This window comes from Muntiacus reevesi, chromosome 18 (genome assembly GCF_963930625.1).
Source record: "Muntiacus reevesi chromosome 18, mMunRee1.1, whole genome shotgun sequence".
Classification (NCBI taxonomy): Eukaryota; Metazoa; Chordata; class Mammalia; order Artiodactyla; family Cervidae; genus Muntiacus; species Muntiacus reevesi.
In genome coordinates this window covers 17,726,394-17,742,999 of record NC_089266.1, presented here as the reverse complement: position 1 = coordinate 17,742,999, position 16,606 = coordinate 17,726,394, and the positions used below count along the sequence as shown (strand labels likewise).

At 51.6% G+C, this 16,606-nt stretch overlaps 1 protein-coding gene across 1 annotated transcript; it reads left to right on the top strand.

The window, feature by feature from the left end:
- The first annotated feature begins 2,863 nt into the window (after window positions 1–2,863).
- On the top strand, window positions 2,864–8,299 carry HEXIM2 (HEXIM P-TEFb complex subunit 2). The gene is given in 4 exon segments (XM_065909555.1): window positions 2,864–3,732; window positions 3,846–3,943; window positions 4,883–4,983; window positions 7,251–8,299. A coding segment is annotated over 1 exon segment (783 nt). The 5' UTR covers window positions 2,864–3,732; window positions 3,846–3,943; window positions 4,883–4,983; window positions 7,251–7,322; the 3' UTR covers window positions 8,106–8,299.
- The last annotated feature ends 8,307 nt before the right edge of the window (window positions 8,300–16,606 follow it).

Genomic DNA, 16,606 nt, shown 5'->3' with positions numbered 1-16,606 from the left:
CCAAGGCCACACTTTGGGAAAGCAGGCCTCCCAAATGCTCAAAACCAGCTTTGAAGCAGGAGTTCTAAGGTTCCCAAATAACTAAGTTATAACAAGTAGATGTTTACACAGCCTCTAGAGTAGTTATTCAAGGTATTTACGATGGAGGCTGCATTGATACCAATTTCAAATTAAGAAACTGAGGCATATAAAGTTTGTTGAATTTGTCATAAACCACACAGCAACTCATCTGAAACAGGAGAGCTGAGAAGGAAGTTGAAGGTCTGGTTGAACATTAGACAAACAATAGACTCAGCAACAAAATGACCAGTTTGGCCTCATCTCAGGATTTGGCTCCTGGCCAAGTGAACCAAGTCTGTGGTAGCACACACAGAAATAGAATTTGGAGTTCCTAACTTCCAGTCCTATGTTTTGCTCAGTAGGGTAACCAAGGGATCATTAACAAACTGATTTTATTCCCAACTTTTCTTATCAAGGAATGGAAAAGCATATGGGTCATCCTTAAGTGATAAGCTTTCCCCTTTATGAGTAAAATTTCTGCACCTGGCACAGTACTCTCCTTAGTAGTTTCCAAATGTTTAACTAGATTACTTCACAATGGAGGATGAATCACAAGTCTGAGATTCTCCATCATTACATTCTTGACAACTGAACCACAAAGATAAGCTTTAAAGCCCCTTTCAGCTATGACACTTGAAGTCCTACCAACTTAAGTGTAAGCTTTTCCAAACTGGTATCTTCTCTTGATCTGAAAAGTGTAAAGAGAATATGAGGTAGGCCAAGTCAACCTACAGCATGAATCAAGTGTGCTGAATCTTTATTTAGGATAAGTGGCTCATATTTTAGATTAATAATGTATCAAAGGTGATCTTACTTTTGGCAATCCAGTTCTAAGACTTTCACTAAGAACATCCCAGGGACAAACAGAACATAGTTAAAGCTCTGGAGTTGTCACTCTTACAACTTAAAAAAAAAATTACTAATAGGAGGAACAGGACTTCAGTTCTGAAAAAACTTTGCTATGAAGGCCAAATACTTAGGAACGATTTGACCATCTGTAATCAGCCATGAGCTTCACCACAAGATACCCTCAAAGATAAAAGTTCACTGCCCAGTCACTATCTCTACTTCAGTCTACCTGGGCATAATTTTAACTGACTTTTTAGCAACAACATTAAGCAACTCCTGAGCTATGAATCTTTCTGAATTTAGATTTCAAGCAGTAAGAAACAAAATTGTTTCATCTGCAATTCAAGAAAAGAATTTCACATCAATCTTCAATCCTTAAGAAGGTGCTACAACTGTAACAAAAGGTTGTTTATTTTTTTCAAAGCAGGTTTTCCCTACTCTCTCAAACACCACACATATGAAGTAGCTCAAAACTGCAATTTCTATTTTGGGGGTCATCCGGGATCCACAGACGTGACTTTCAATTACTTGGAATTTCAAAACAGAGGCTCCCTACTAACAATGCATTAGTGGCAAAATATTCCCCCATTTTGTTTCCTTTGTGGGAGAAAAGTTCTTTAAATTGGAAATAATCTCTACTCTTATAAAGATTACATTGGAATTAGTTCTTTTTTTCCTTTAGGAAGGCGGCCATTTCTCCAAAGATTTTGGTAAAAGTTATGGCTCAGATTTCAAAATGCAAACAGATGTTCCTGAAGCAACCGAAATGGGCCACTCCACTTTTATTCCCAGAACCGTGGCGACTCCCAAGTTACTTTGTGTCCCAACTCTGCAAACGGCAGAATCCCATCCCCTTTTGGTGTAAACTTTCAAGAGAAGTAGAACAGCACACTTTTGGAGTTTCCCAAAGCGGCTGGCAACGTGCGAGGTCAGGTCGTTCTGAGAATCGGGGTTGGACAGAAGGAATCTCGAGGGCAAGAGCGCTCAGAGATTTGCACGTGCCGCGATCTAGCTGGTCCCTGGGGAGAATTAGTGGTTGCTACAGTAGGAAGAAGGCTGTCCCTTTTCACAGCCCTGGCCACGGGGTGGCCTTGGTGCATGGGGGGAGATGGTGGGTGCGCCTGGCTCTCCGCCCTCGGAGCCTCCAGCTGACTGCCACGCCAAAGGGACGCGCGGCCGGAGCTGCAACCTCCACCCGCCCCCGCGGCGCCAGTCTTTGGAATGTGGCGTCGCCCCCACCATGCCCATCGAAGTGGGGGTCCCGCTAAACCGGCCTCGCCGCCATACCCAGGCTACATGGGGGTGGGGAAAGAACTTAGCGGAGTTCGACCTCAGGATCAGAGCCCCCGTGATAGGAGCAAAGGGTAGTCGTTTCACCCGGTCTCTCCCCAGTTGGGGGTCTCGGAAAATTCGGGGTAATTACCCAAGAACCCCGCCCTCTGTGAGAGGCGAGGTTGCGGGGCTGCCGGGACGGTTTGAGGACCGGGCCCGGCCGGAGAGACTCAAACCTTCACCCCCGCGGCCCCCGGTCTCACTCCCGCCGTCTCCCGGCGCCGCCACTTCAGGCAGCCCACTCGGCCCGGCCTCTCCCCGCGCCCGGACCACCCCCCATGGGGTGCTCTCACTGCGCAGCGAGTCCCTCCGCTGCCTCCTCCCAGCCCAAAATGGCGGCGGCGGCCACCGATCCTTCTCGTCGCCTTCCTCTAGGGCCGAGGATACCTCCGCGTCCAAGCCCCTCCCCCTTCAGCCGGATCTATTTTCTGCCCAGTAAAGATTAACGCCATCAATGAACTCTTTAATTGAGGTATGGTAGGCGGGTCTCATTGTGCTTCCGCACAGCTAATCGATGACGAATGGGGGAATATTGACAGGTGAGTGGACCAATCAAAGGAGGCATCGATGAGCGCGGGATGCCGCTCGCGAAAGGGTAGATGGGTTTTGAGTTTTCTGTGTGCTTGTCGACGTGACAGGCTCTTGATCCCCCTTCCCCAGCCAGAAGAACTACAATCCCCAGCAGGCACAGCGCTGCCGGGCGGGGCCGTGGGGGGAGGGGGCCCCCCGGGAAGGGCCCCCTCCCCTCAACTTTAGTGCCTGAGCGGCTTCACTAGAGCTGCAGCAGTGGGTAGGGCTGAGGCGTTGGGAATTGCACAGACAGGCGGTCGCACAGAAAGACACACAGACGTAGTCCTGTGCATGGCACCTGACAGCAAATAGGTCAGTTCTGCCTTTGCAAAATCTCCTTCCCGGATCATTTCCCCTTTTCCACGGAGTCCATCCTTATCCCAGTTGACTTTCCCTCCCAGTTGTATATAGCGCGAAGACATCTTTTCCCCTTTCTTCTGTTTTCCATTGAGAAGGAGGAGGGAAGCCGGCCAAACCATGTAGATGAAAGGGCCTCAGTCCCAGGCTGGGCCTAGGTCTCAGTGGTGTCTGTTGGGGCGTTGATTTCTGGAGCCCAGCGCTCCAGAAACGGAGGTGGGAGACTGCAGTCAAGATAGGGACCTCTGGAGGCAGTGGAGAAAGGACTCCTCCTCAGGCTTGTCAGAGCCACTGACCGACGCCACTCCCTGCCTCTCCAGATCATTGCTGTGTATTCGCCTCCCCAGGCTGTCTTTCCCCCCGCTTTGGTTCACCTCTGTAGCTGCCTAGCTGCTTGCTTTGGCCTTGGTGACTTTCAGAAGAATAAGATGTAAGCCCTGGCCTGGGACCTGAGGAACAGGGCTGGAAAGATGGTTCCCTGATCCCCATTTGACCCCCTCCCTGCTTGGAGGTGTGAAAACCAGGGTGGAGGCAGCCTTCCTGGCCCTTTATTTGAAAATCAAGGTATGTAGGTCTGATGCTACAAAATGGCTGCCGCTGCCTTGGTAAACATTTGCTGGGCAGCCAGAGCCCTCCTGAAAATTCTCCTTCTGGACTTAAGTTTGTGTTATTTAAAGCAGGTGTCACTAGTTAAAGGCCTCTGGTGAAAAATTGGGAACAGAAGAAGGTGGCTTTTCCAAACCGACCACCACCAGCCGCCCTGGAGGAGGCCAAGGTAAGCCCCATTCTCCCAACCACCTTAGTGCCCTGAAGGTGGATCCTGCCAACTGGGATTGTGGCTTCTTGTCTCAGATGTGGTGGTGGATTTGGGAAACCAGTATTTTTTAAGTGAGTCCCTACTGTGCACTGAGCAACATGCTAGATGCTATCTCAAAAAAATGCTTTTCTGTCAATGCTTACCCACTCCCACACCTCCCCTCCTCTTGCCTGGGCCAGGCAGCCTTTGCTATCTTAGTTCCCCCACCAGGGATCCAGGGATCAAACCCCTGCCTCCTGCCGTGGAAGCATGGACTGCAAGGGAAGTCCCCTGAAGTGCCTTTTCTAGAATCATGCAGCCAGCAAGCAGAAAGAAGACCTAGGATTTAAGCTTAGGGCCTTAAGCAACAGAACCCTGCCTTGCATTTTTGTCTAGGCTGAGAACCAAGTCTGAAGCAGGGAGAAGAGTTTGAGCCATTGGTTCATAATTTAGGTTGGGTTTAGTGGGTAGAAAATCACCCAGGAGGGAGGGGAGAGTCAGAGAACATCACCTTCTGATCAACAGCAGGAGCCCAAAGCCTCCCAGCCTGTGTGCTGTCTCACTGCCCCCACCTTGCCCATTCTTTTCCCTTAGTCCACAGCTACCTGTAGGTAAGGAGGGAATGCTTGCCCTCTGACCCTCCATACCTAGCTACCTCCAGTATATTTTCTGGGTTTAACTTGGAGTTCATGGCATGTCAGGTTCAGAGAGGGCAGATGACTCATCCAGATCACACAGCTTACCTGCAGTAGTGGTAATGGTGGTAGAGGGACAGGCCTTTAGGAGGGGGGCAGCATGTGGGGCTGAGGGCAGGCCTGGCTTGGGTGGGGGTGAGCTCCTGCGGGACATTTGCTGAGGGCTGGGAACAGGTGGATGACTGTGCACACACAAATGAGCCCCCCACCTTGGACTTCCCAGTGGCCTTGCCTCTTCCTGGATGGGGCAGAAGCTCTTCTCCGTTGGCCCAAGACACTGGTGGAGACATGGCCTGTCACTCTTGATAGATATTCTATCTGCAGGTAAAGTAATAATACAACACAACCAACAGCAGACACATACACGCGCGCCTCCAAAATACCCCATCACAAATTAAGAAGAGAACTTCGGGGTCTCCCAAATGCATGTTAACACACCTCTAACTCTTATAGGACCGTGTCCATCTCCCAGGACAAGCCCTATGTTTGTATAGACCCATGCTCAGAGATCCCTGAACAGAACATATAATGTGTTAAACATTATAAAACACTGTTCTAATGCTAGTAGTTATTATTAGAATTCCCCAAACCACAAACTTCTAGCAATTCATTCCCCTCCCCCCACACTCAGTGCTCCCACCCTCACCACGAGGGAGATAAACAGATGCCCTGAACACACACACTCTTGACAGAGACAGAATCCTTTCCACCTCTTAGATAAGTTCTAGAATTCTCTGGGCTACAGACTGGAGATTGGCCCTTCCTCTCCCTAGTGCTTTCCTGGCCCTCCTGTAGAAGAGTGATAGCAACTTCTGCCTGGAATAAATACACTCCATTCACCCTGGAATGACAGAAGAGAGAGTCTCGTGTTCTGATATCTTTTGGGTCCCCCCCCACCCCCTTCTTCTGGGCTCATGTCATTTAATATATATTTATTGAACACTCACCTTGAGCCATACATAGCGACACAGTGGTGAACCGGACAGGACCCATTCTTCTAGGGGAGAGAAAGATGGTAAATGGTAATGTGCTAATGCTAAGTGGGACACTTAAGTGTCACATATCAGGGGGTCACTGGGAAGCGGAGGAGGAGGCCACATAGATAGGGTGGTCAGGGAGGGCCTCTGAAGAGCTGACATTGGAACTAAACCTTAAGGGATGAAAAAGAATTAGCTATGCAGATAGCTGGAAGTGGGATTGGCCACATAGATTATGGGGCTTCTAATTCAAAATTACTAAAAAGTTCAAGACAATGACAGCAGAGATTAAGCAAAGCCCTAAGCTTGGGGCCTTTCTGAATGGGGGTTCTGTGGGACAGTACAGGTCATTTGCCAGGAAACTAGCTTTGCCAAAAAAATTTTTTTATTTTGTTTTGGAATATAGCTGATTAACTGTTGTGATAGTTTCAGGTGACTAGCAGAGGGACTCGGCTACACACGTGTGTGTGCTGTGCTAAGTCGCTTCATTCGTGTTCAGCTGTTTGTGACACTATGGCTCCTCCATCCATGGGATTTTTCAGGCAAGAATACTGGATTGGGTGACCATGCCCTCCTCCAGGGGATCTTCCTGACCCAGGGATAGAACCCACGTCTCTTATGCCTCCTGCATTGGCAGGCAGATTTTTTTTTTTTTTTTTTTTTTTACCACTTGCATCACCTGGGCTTAAGCGGTAAAGAACCCACGTGCGATGCAGGAGACACAGGAGGCATGGGTTCGATTCTTGGATCAGGACAATCTGGAGAAAGAAATGGCATCCCACTCCAGTATTCTTGCCTGAAAAATCCTATGGACAGAGGAGTCTGGTGGGCTACAGTCCATGGGGTCGCAGAGAGTTGGGCATGGCTGAGCGACTAAGCACACACAAAGCATTTGTATGCATGTATCCATTCTCCCTCAAATTCCCCTCACATACAAGCTGCCACATAGCATTGAGCAGAATTCCATGTGCTGTACAGTAGGTCCTTATTGGTTATCCATTTTAAATATAGCCGTGTATACACGTCCATTCCAAACTCCTAACTATCCCTCCCTACCATCCTTCTCCCAGCAACCAGAGTTCTTTTTATAAGTCTGTGAGTCTGTTTCTGTTTTCTAGGTAAGTTCACTTGTATCATTTCTTTGTAGATTGTACATATAAGGATGTCATATGATATTTCTCCTCTAACTTACTTCACTCAGTATAATAATCTCTGGGTCCATCCATGTAAGAGAAGCTTTCTAAGGAGGGAAGAGCAAGTGCTGTTTGGGCTTCTGATCAAGTAAATACATCATGAGCGACTTTCCATGCTGTTTCAGAGTATTTATTGAATGTTTACCCTATGCCAGATACTGTTGCAGGTATTGAAATTACAGAATGAGAAATGCAGGCAAGATTCTGGCTCTCCCCATGAGTTTGCTTGGGGAGGGTTAGAGGACAAACAGTAGACAGGTAAGCCCATAAACTGACAGATGACTGTAGAAGGTGTGAGGCTAGAGAGGGACCAAGTGAGTTGGGTGTGCGCAGGTCAGATTCAGGCTGGGTGGACAGAGAAGAATTCCACCACTGGGGAGAGGCCATCTGTGATCCCTTCTCCTTTGTCCTCTCTCTCTAGATCTCTGGCATTTGTGGGAGAACATCCCCTGAGCCTCATGACCCTGGAGGTTCCCAGCCCCTGACCCCTCGGATGGAGAGCCACTCAGAGGAGGAAGACCCTCCTGAGGCTGGCGGTGGCCTGGACTGGAATGGTAGGCGTCCCCAGGCCCAGAGCCCAGGGGTTTGTTCCGCAGAGGCCATGCTGGCCCGGAAGAAGCACCGCCGGCGGCCTTCAAAGCGCAAGCGGCATGCTCGCTTCAGCAGCACATATACAAAGCGCAAGCGGCACTGGGGGCCCTACTTGGAGCTCAGCTGGGCTGAGAAGCAACTGCGGGACGAGAGGCAGAGCCAGCGGGCCTCCCGGGCCCGAGAAGAATTGTTCGCCAAAGGCTAGCCCGTGGCACCCTACAACACCACCCAGTTCCCGATGAACTACCGAGACCCCAAGGAGCCCAACCTGGATGTGCCCCAGGGGGCCTCCCACCCAGGCTCCAGCGGGGAGAGTGAGGCCGGGGACAGTGACGGGCAGGGCCGCGCTTGTGGGGAGTTCCAGCAGAAGGATTTCTCTGAGGCCTATGAGCGCCATCTCCCCGAGAGCCTGCAGGGCCGCAGCAAGGAGGAGCTGGTGCGAGACTATCTGGATCTGGAGAGGCAGCTGTCCCAGGCCAAGGAGGAGGTGAGGAGGCTGCGGCAGCTGCCGAGGCGCACCAGCGGGTACCCCTGTTGCCAGGTGGAGGAACTGGCCGCCGAGGTAGAGAGGCTCCGGACGGAGAACCAGCGGCTCCGGACGGAGAACCAGCGACTTCGGCAGGAGAACGAGATGTGGAACCGGAATCGAGAAGGCTGCCGCCGTGGTGGGCAGCCGGGCCGCTAGGGGTGCCCCCCGCCCCAGCCAGGCTGACTCAAGGAGTGTACCCTCAGGCCAGCTGAATCTCAAGGAGGCAGGTCTCAGTCCCCCTGCTCTCCCTGAGAACAGCCTATACAGGCTCAGGCTTCTACCTTGTCATGTCCACAATTTGTTCTTGGATGTCATGTTACTTTTCACGAAGGAATTAAATGATTTTGGTGAGATCACATGGGAGTGACTAGCATTGGTTTCACTAGGGCTGCTGTGAGAAAGAATCAAAGCCCGTTCTTCCCAGAGAGGCCTGGGGCTGCCTCAAGCCTGGGAGACCCCTGCCCTGGGGACCTCTTGAGTCTTGGTTGCCTGTAAGCTGCTCCGGGTATCCAGGAACCATCACCTGCTGCGAAGGTTTTAGGGAGGCGAAGGCAGAGGAGGGAGGGAACCACCAGGTTCAGCCAGAGCCTGACTGAAGATGCCAGATTGCCTTGAGGAACTGGGAGTTTCCCTAGAGGAGGCCTGGGCTCAAGGCCAGGGGTTTCTTCAGGGTGTATTCCCAGGCTCCCTGTGTTTCCCTTATTCTCTCCACAGTGTAGCGCTCTGGGCTAGACAAGGTCTGGGGACCTCGTGTCTCCTTGTCCTTAACAGTCTCCCTAACTGCCCCCCACGTCTCTCAGCTGGGGCTTGGGCAGGAGGTGAGTTGTCAAGTTTGCCCTCTGACCTCCGAGAAGGGCACTTAGACTCAAGGGAGACTTTCTCCTGATGGAAAATAACCCCAAGACCGGTTGGACAGGGGATTGATCCTTAGCAGAGCTGGAGGCCTGCTGTGCACCTGTGCATCCCTACTCCTTTTAGCCTAATCACCTGTGTGGTTAATTCCTTCCGAGGTGAGCCCCTCACCTGTCTTGTCTAATAGAGAGCTGAGTCATCCTGGATATGCCACCAACACACCAGCAGTATGGGCTCTGAAGCGAGCTCACACACCCCCTCACACTCAGACCCACCCTTCCCCAGGCACCTCGTCTCTTGTTCTTGTGGCTGCAGAGTGTCAGGCTGTGGTGGTGGAGGGGAAGTTAGTCAACCAGTGTGTGTTGGCTCTGCCACTGTGATCAGGGAGCGGTAGAAGCCTGGCTGGCCCAGCCTAACCTCCGTTTCAGGAAAACTCATCTTGACAGGCCACGTTGGGGGAGAGACAGGCTCAGGCCTGGGAGCTGCTGGGATGGAAATGTTGACAAACCCTATGTGTTGCCAGGATAACTTTCATTTCTACCCTGCCACACCCAGGCCTCGCCAGCGCCTTCCAGAAGCAAGGCCAGAACAGATTCTAGGAAAGGATGGGTTTTTATGAGGGCAGAATCTCCCATCTTTGGGGTCTCCCCTGACCCAGCCCCGGCTGAGAGTCAACCCTCTCCCCTCTGATCCCAGACAGCTCTGTCAGGAAGGGGCTGGAGGAATGATCGTTTCCACTTTGCAGACGGAAAGCCCTAGGCTCAGAGAGGAAGCCGCTTTTGGGTTCCAGGAAAGCTGGCCCCAGGCTGGCCTTCCCCTGTGGGGGTGCTAGCCAGGGACCTGAAGGCCCCTGGGCAGGGCGCAGGCAGCCTCCCAGCAGCTGCATTCCTCAGCATGGAGCCAGAGGGAAAGGGGAGGGCCAGGGCCAGAACAGAGTTGTTTACCCACCGGGAGGCCTCTGTGTGTGTGTAAAAGTAACCAGGAGGGGAGAGAAGATTCCAGAGGGCTGTGAGAGTGTAGGGGGAGGGGTGTGGGTGCAGTGTCCAGGGAGAGGGTGCTGGGGGTGTGTCCAGGAGGCGGCTTGGGCCAGCGTGTCCCAGAGCAGGCAGAAGTTGCACATGGGGGAGGGGACAGGTGAAGAGTTTGGCCTTTCTCGGCCAAGGAGCTGAGGAGCCTGAAGACTGAAAAGCTGCCATAATGCCAACACACACATGCACACACACAATGGTTGAAGGGCTCTGGGTCAGGGTCACACCGAGGTGGGATAATTTTTCCAAGGCTACTGGGGTCCAGGACTGGGCAAGAAAACAGAAAAGAAAAACAGGAGAAGGATGTGAGCTGGGAGGGTGTCGGGAGGGGCTGAGGAGGATCAGTGAAGAGTCAGTATCGCTCCCTACCTCCATCTGGGTCCCCGACCTCAGTGTCCCTGACCCTCAGCACTGGGTGGAGCCAGCTCTGTGCTGTGGGCTCTTTTTGCCCCCCTGCTTTTCCCTCTCCCAGGAGCCCACTCCGGTGAGGAAGCTCCAGTCTATAGCCCCCATCACCCTGTTTGCTGGTCAAGCTGGGCCTGGACACTCCTTTCCTCCCCAGGCCTTTCCAGAGCAGATGCCCAGGGCCTCATTCCCTCCAGCTCATTTGCTTTCCAGGACCTTCTCTGTCTCCTGGGCTGGGGGAGGGAGGCCCAGAGGAGCAGGTAGCTCCCAGGAGAAACTGCATACCCGAGTCTGGGATCCTTCTTTCTTCCCCACCCAAGGTGGACACCCTTGTGTCCAATGGACAGTCCCTGCCTGCGGTGGGGTCAGGGAATAAGAGGTGACAGGGAGGGAGGAGCTTGCCAGGAAAGGGGGATGGGGGTCAAGGTGAAGTCAGTCGTTCAGTGTGAGTGAAGAGGGTGGCCAGGTCCCATTGCCCCATTGGGCACAGGCAAGGATGGCACTGGCCCTTTAAGTGGGGGTGCCAGTCAATGCCCTCCCCCAGCCAACCCAATTCAAGGGCACACAGAGCATGTGCAGGAGCGGTGCAAAGCTGGAGGGGAGGGAAGTGGGGGGATGGATTCCGGAGGGAGCTCCTCACCCCCCTGCTTCCTGTAGCTGCCCCCACTCTCCTTCCTGGGTCTGACAAAGGAGCCCAAGGTGCTCAGCCAGCCCCTTCTCCCATCCCAGACCCTCGGTGGGTGCTGCCTGCTGGGGGCTCTGGGGCCTGCCAGGGGTGAGGGGCAGCCTCTTGGCCCTGGGAAGTCTCGGCAGCCCCCCTGCCGCTCGGAGGTGGCACCCACACTCAGCCCAGTGCCAGCCTCACTTCCCCGTGAGGGTGTGGGCGGGCGGTGGGTGATCTTCCTGTTGCTTAACGTGTTTGATTTCATTCCATTGGTGTCCGGGTTTCTAAAGGAATTGCCTACCTTGATGACGTTCTGCTCAGAAAATTAAAAACAGCGAAGATGAGGTCCCTTCCCCCACCCCCAGGAGCTTCCAGTCTAAAGTCTGAGAAGAAGCAAACGCTCAAAGCTGCTCAAAGCGCCTGCCCCACTCCCTCTCCTGGCTCTCCCTCCTTCCTCTAAAGGGCAGTGGCTCCCAAGTTTACAGGATCCAGCTCTGCTTCGTCAACCAGCTACATCCTCCAGGCCACCCTCCCCGGCAGCCTAGGAAAGCCCCCTCCCTCAAGCCTTTCCCCCACCGCAAAAGTCCCTGTTTCTGCAACTCTCCAACATCCTTCTCCCTCCCTCACACCTCAGGCCCTCCTTCACCTTCCCTTCCCCCCTTGGCACTTGCCTGCTCTTCCTGTAATCTCTTACCTATAGGAACCCTTACGGTTTTTAAATGTATTTATTTATTGCCTGTGCCTTAGTGGCTTGCAGGATCTTACTTCCCTGACCAGGGATCGAACCCGCACTCTTAGCGGTGAAAGTGCAGAGTCCTAACCACTGGACCACTGCAGAATTCCCCAGGCACCCTTTTTAAAAAGTTAACTAATTAATTTTACTTTTAGCTGCAATGGGTCTTCGTTGCTTCACGAGGGCTTTCCTTAGTTGCAGCGAATGGGGCTGCTTGCCAGTTATGGCGCACAGGCTTCTCACTGTGGTGGCTTCTCTTGTTGCAGAGCATGGGCGCTAGGTGTATGGGCTCAGTAGTTGTGATGTATGGGCTTAGTTGCCCCTGGGCATGTGGAATCTTCCCGGAGCAGGGATCGAACTCCTTTCCCCTGCATTGGCAGATGGATTCTCAACCACTGGACCACCAGGGAAGCCCAGGCACCCTTATTTTTAATTGAGGTGAAATTCACCTAACATAGGATCAACCATTTTAAAGAGAACAATTCAGTGGCACCTAGTACCTTCCCAAAGTATACAACTGCCACCTCCATCTACAATAGTTCCAAACATCATCAACCCAAAAGGAAGTCCCATACCCATTCCCGCCTTTCTCCAGCCCGGGCAACCACCTATCTGCCTTCTGACTCTATGGATTTACTTATTCTGGGTATTATGGAGTAGAGAAAAGAGGAAAAACCTAGTCACCCGGGGTCTGTATGTCAAAAACAGATTCTCTGAGGGCCTATTGTTGAGGGAGCACTGGACCAGGAGTCCCAAGGCTCGTATGCGTGTTCAGTCGTGTCTGACTCTTTGTGACCTCATGGACTGTAACCCGCCAGGCTCCTCTGTCCCTGGGATTTTCCAGGCAAGAATACTGGTGTGGGTTGCCATTTCCTCCTCCAGGGGAATCATCCCGAACCAGGGACTGAACCCACATCATCTGTGTGTCTTGCATTGGCAGGCAGATTCTTTACCACTGAGCCACCTGGGAAACCCCCTAAGGTCTGTGATAGATCCCAGTTCTGTTTCTAATTGAGGGGCCTCCCCTCCCCTGTTCACGGGGCTGGGGGACTTCAGGTCAGTCCAGTATCCTCAGCCTTCAGATCATACCCTTGTCTGGAGGCTTCTGTCTGGGATTGTGGAGCCTGACCTGAAAAATATTCCTGTTTGATCCTCTTGGCTCCTTCCTGCCAGACCCAGGCAGTGAAGATGGCCCCAGGGGACGGTGTAATACCACAGAGTTTGGGGTCAGAGGCATCAGATGAGGAAACTTCAGCTCAGAGAGGTTGAGAAACTTGCCCAAGGCCACACAACTCCTGCTGCACTGGAGTGGCAGCCGGTTCAGTCTGATTGTGTTGGAACTCTTAACCACAGTGTCCTCCTGTCTTCAAAGAGATAAAGTTAAGGGCTTAGCAAAATGCCAGCCGTGTGGGAGGTGCTCTCAAATGGAAGCAGCAACAAATTTTACTACATTGTGGAACACTCTGTAATCCTGAAGTGAATAGCTCCAGTCCAAGGTGATTCTTGGTAAATTCTTGGTAAAAAAAATTCACCTGCAATGCAGGAGACCCTGGTTCAATCCCTGGGTGGGGAACATCCCCTGGAAGAGGAAATGGCAACCTACTCCAGTATTCTTGCCTGGGAAATCCCATGGACAGAGGAGCCTGGCAGGCTACAGTCCATGGTGTCACCGAGAGTCAGACATGACTTAGCCACTAAACCACATAAACCGAGGTGGTTCTTGGGAGTTCCTCTCTCCCCACTTGCCTCATCTTTGTCCTCCACTGGCCTCCCTAGGATGACAACTCCTGTTGGGACCAAGGGGTTGCCTGGACCCCAAGTCTTTAAGGCAGGTGGGTGTGAGAAGGCTCTCTCCCATCTCACCCAATGAGGGAGATATGATTGTTGCCTTCGACGGAGCTCAGTTTACCTATTTCTCCCTGGTTGAACCTCCATCCCGGCCCCCTCAAAGAGAAATGAGCTTGTGGATCCAGGGGAGGGAGAGGCCTGCACAGGCCTGGCCTGGCAGGGCCCAGACTGAGCAGCTGGTTCTCCAGTTGGCCTCTGTGTCCCAGCTGCCTGCGGGCCTGGGCATTCCAGAGACCACCTGCCAGAGAGATTCCCCCCCGCCCCACCCCCAGCTCCGGAACCCTTCCAGGATGGAAACGCCCAGATGAGCCCTCTGGACGCCTGCTGTCTCCTTCCTCAGGACGGCCAGGCAGGGCTCCCTCCCCTGCTCTGTCCTTACCCCAGTCCGGGGGCTCTGAGAGGAAGTTCCCAAGCAGACTAAGCTTGGGAAGGTGTCCAGGGCGGGACTCTGCCACAGCCCGTCTTTTGGGACCTTTTACCTGTTCTGTCTGTCCCGGTCTCTCTCTCTCTTTTTTTTTTATTTTTTAGTTCTACCACTTTATTGCTACCGACCCATTTCCCTCCACCCTCGTGCACACATGCTCAGTCATGTAATCCCATGGACTTCAGCCCGCAAGACTCCTCTATCCATGGACTTTTCCAGGCAAGAATACTGGAGTGGGTTGCCATTTCCTTCTCCATCTCTCTCTTTTTTTAATATTTGGCTGCACTGGGTCTCAGTGGCAGCCTGCGGGATCCTTAGTTTTGGCACAGAGGATCTAGTTGGTTGACCAGGGACTGAACCCTGGGCCCCCTGCATTGAGAGCCTGGAGTCTTAACCACTGGATCACAAGGGAAGTCCCCGTCCGGGCTCTTGATCCTTCTAGCGCCCTCTGTGGGGTGCTCCTTAGGCCCACACAGGCCCAATCAGCCATCAGGCTTCTTTATGACTGAGTGAGGACGCGAGGAAGTTACAAGCTCCTCTCACAGCCATGCCCAGAACCAAACCCCGTGGCTGCTCGGCTGGCTGCCTTCTTTTCTTACTGTTGGCCTCCCCAGCTAGACCTCCCTTCCTCAGCTTCTCTGTGCCGGCCTCAACCATTTTCCTCTTGGGGCCTTTGATAAACAGGATCTTTTCCTCTGGGCCCCTGGTCCAACTGTCCTCACTTGTAACCCACATCAGCTGTGTTTGTGGACTCACCCCATTCCCAGGGTCCCCTTCAGCTCTCCCTCCTCAGTTGTCTCTCCCCACTTCTACCCCAGGCTTCAGATGCTAGAGGCCTTATTTTTTTAACTCCCTCCTCTCCCACCAGATGAATGACTACCCCACATCTTCACACTATTGAAAAATTCTTTTCATCACAATTCGAAATTCTTTGTCATAAAATACCTTCACAAATGCATGTGTGAATTTTCTCTTCCACTAATTCATTTGTTGATAAACCAGTCACATTAAAAAAATCTGATTGCTACTCAATATGCTTTAATATCTGATAAGCTCTATTCTGTCTCCTTACCCTTCTTTCAATGAAGATTCCTGGATATTCTTGTTGTTCAGTTACTCAGTCGTGTCTGACTCTTTGTGACTCCATGGACTGCAGCTCGACACACTTCCCTCTCCTTCACCATCTCCTAGAGCTTGCTCAAACTCATGTCCATTGAGTCAGTGATGCCATCCAACCATCTCATCCTCTGTCATCCCCATCTCCTCCTGGTTTCAGTCTTTCCCAGCATCAGGGTCTTTTCTAATGAGTCAGATCTTCGCATCATGTGGCCAAAGTATTGGAAATTCTTAGATTTAAATTTTTTTCTCGAGTATATTCAAAAGCAGCATTTCTGAAGACTTCCCTGGTGGTCCAGGGATTAAGAATCCACCTTCCAAGGCAGGGAACGTGGGTTCAACTTCTGGTCAGGGAGTTAAGATACCATATTGCCACACTTGGTTATCCTGCCTGTAGGCTGAAACTACTGATCCCTCCTGCTCTAGAGTCCGTGGGTGAGTGCACCACAAGGAACATCCCACGTGCCACAACTGAGACCTGATGCAGCCAAATAGATTAATGATATAGTTTTAAAAAGAGCAGCATGTTCGGCTCCTCTCCCCAAAGCATATCTTTATGTATTGAATATCTGTATATAAAGATATAGATAGATATGCAAATATAGGCACAGATACAGGTATTGTGGAAGGAAGCAAGCATGTGAGAGTGTTCTAGACATTACCTAATTTAATATCCTATCTTCAGGCTGAATTAAATATCTTTCTAAACCTGTGGCCCTCTCTTATACTCTTTAACCATTTTTAAGTGTACAGTTCAGTGGCATTAAGTACATTCGCATTCTTGTGCAGCCACCCCCACCATCCATCTCCAGAACATTTTCCTTTTCAACTTCCCAAGCTGAGACTCTACCCATTAAACAATAATCCCTTCTCCCCCTGCCCCTGGCAACTACCATTCTTCTTTTCTAGAAGCCTTTTGATAAGATTGCTCCCCTGCTGGTTTCCATCCAGCTGGACCCCAGGTTTCCTCTCCTTACAGAACTCCTTTGTCCAATGAATTATTGCTTCTCAACTGATGGCCCATCGGAATCACCCCGGAAAAATATTTAGAGTTCCGACGACTGGGTGCCACCAGAATTTCTGATTTAGTTCTTCTGGGGTGCAACCCAGGCATTTGTTATTATTTAGTTCCTAAGTCATGTCCGACTCTTTGCAACTCCATGGACTGTAGCCCACCAGTCTCCTCTGTCCATGGGATTTCCCAAGCAAGAATACTGGAATGGGTTGCCATTTCCTTTTTCAGGGGCGCTTCCTGATCCAGGAATTGAATCTGAGTCTCCTGGATTGGCAGGCAGATTCTTTACCACTGAGCCACAGGCATTGGAAAGTTTTTAAAAATTAATTAACTTATTTATTTTGGCCATGATGTGTGGCATGCGGGATCTTAGTTCACTAATCAGCGATGGAACCTGTGCCCCCTTGCAGTGGAAGCGCAACCACTGGACCGCCAGGGAACTCCTAGGCATTGGAGATTTTAAGGCTTTCAAGAGGGATGCATAGGTTCTGCAAGAGAGCTGAGAACCAGAGTTCTAAGAACTCTGAATATCCTCTCTGCCCAGCTCATCTTGGTTAAGCATGTGGGTGCTT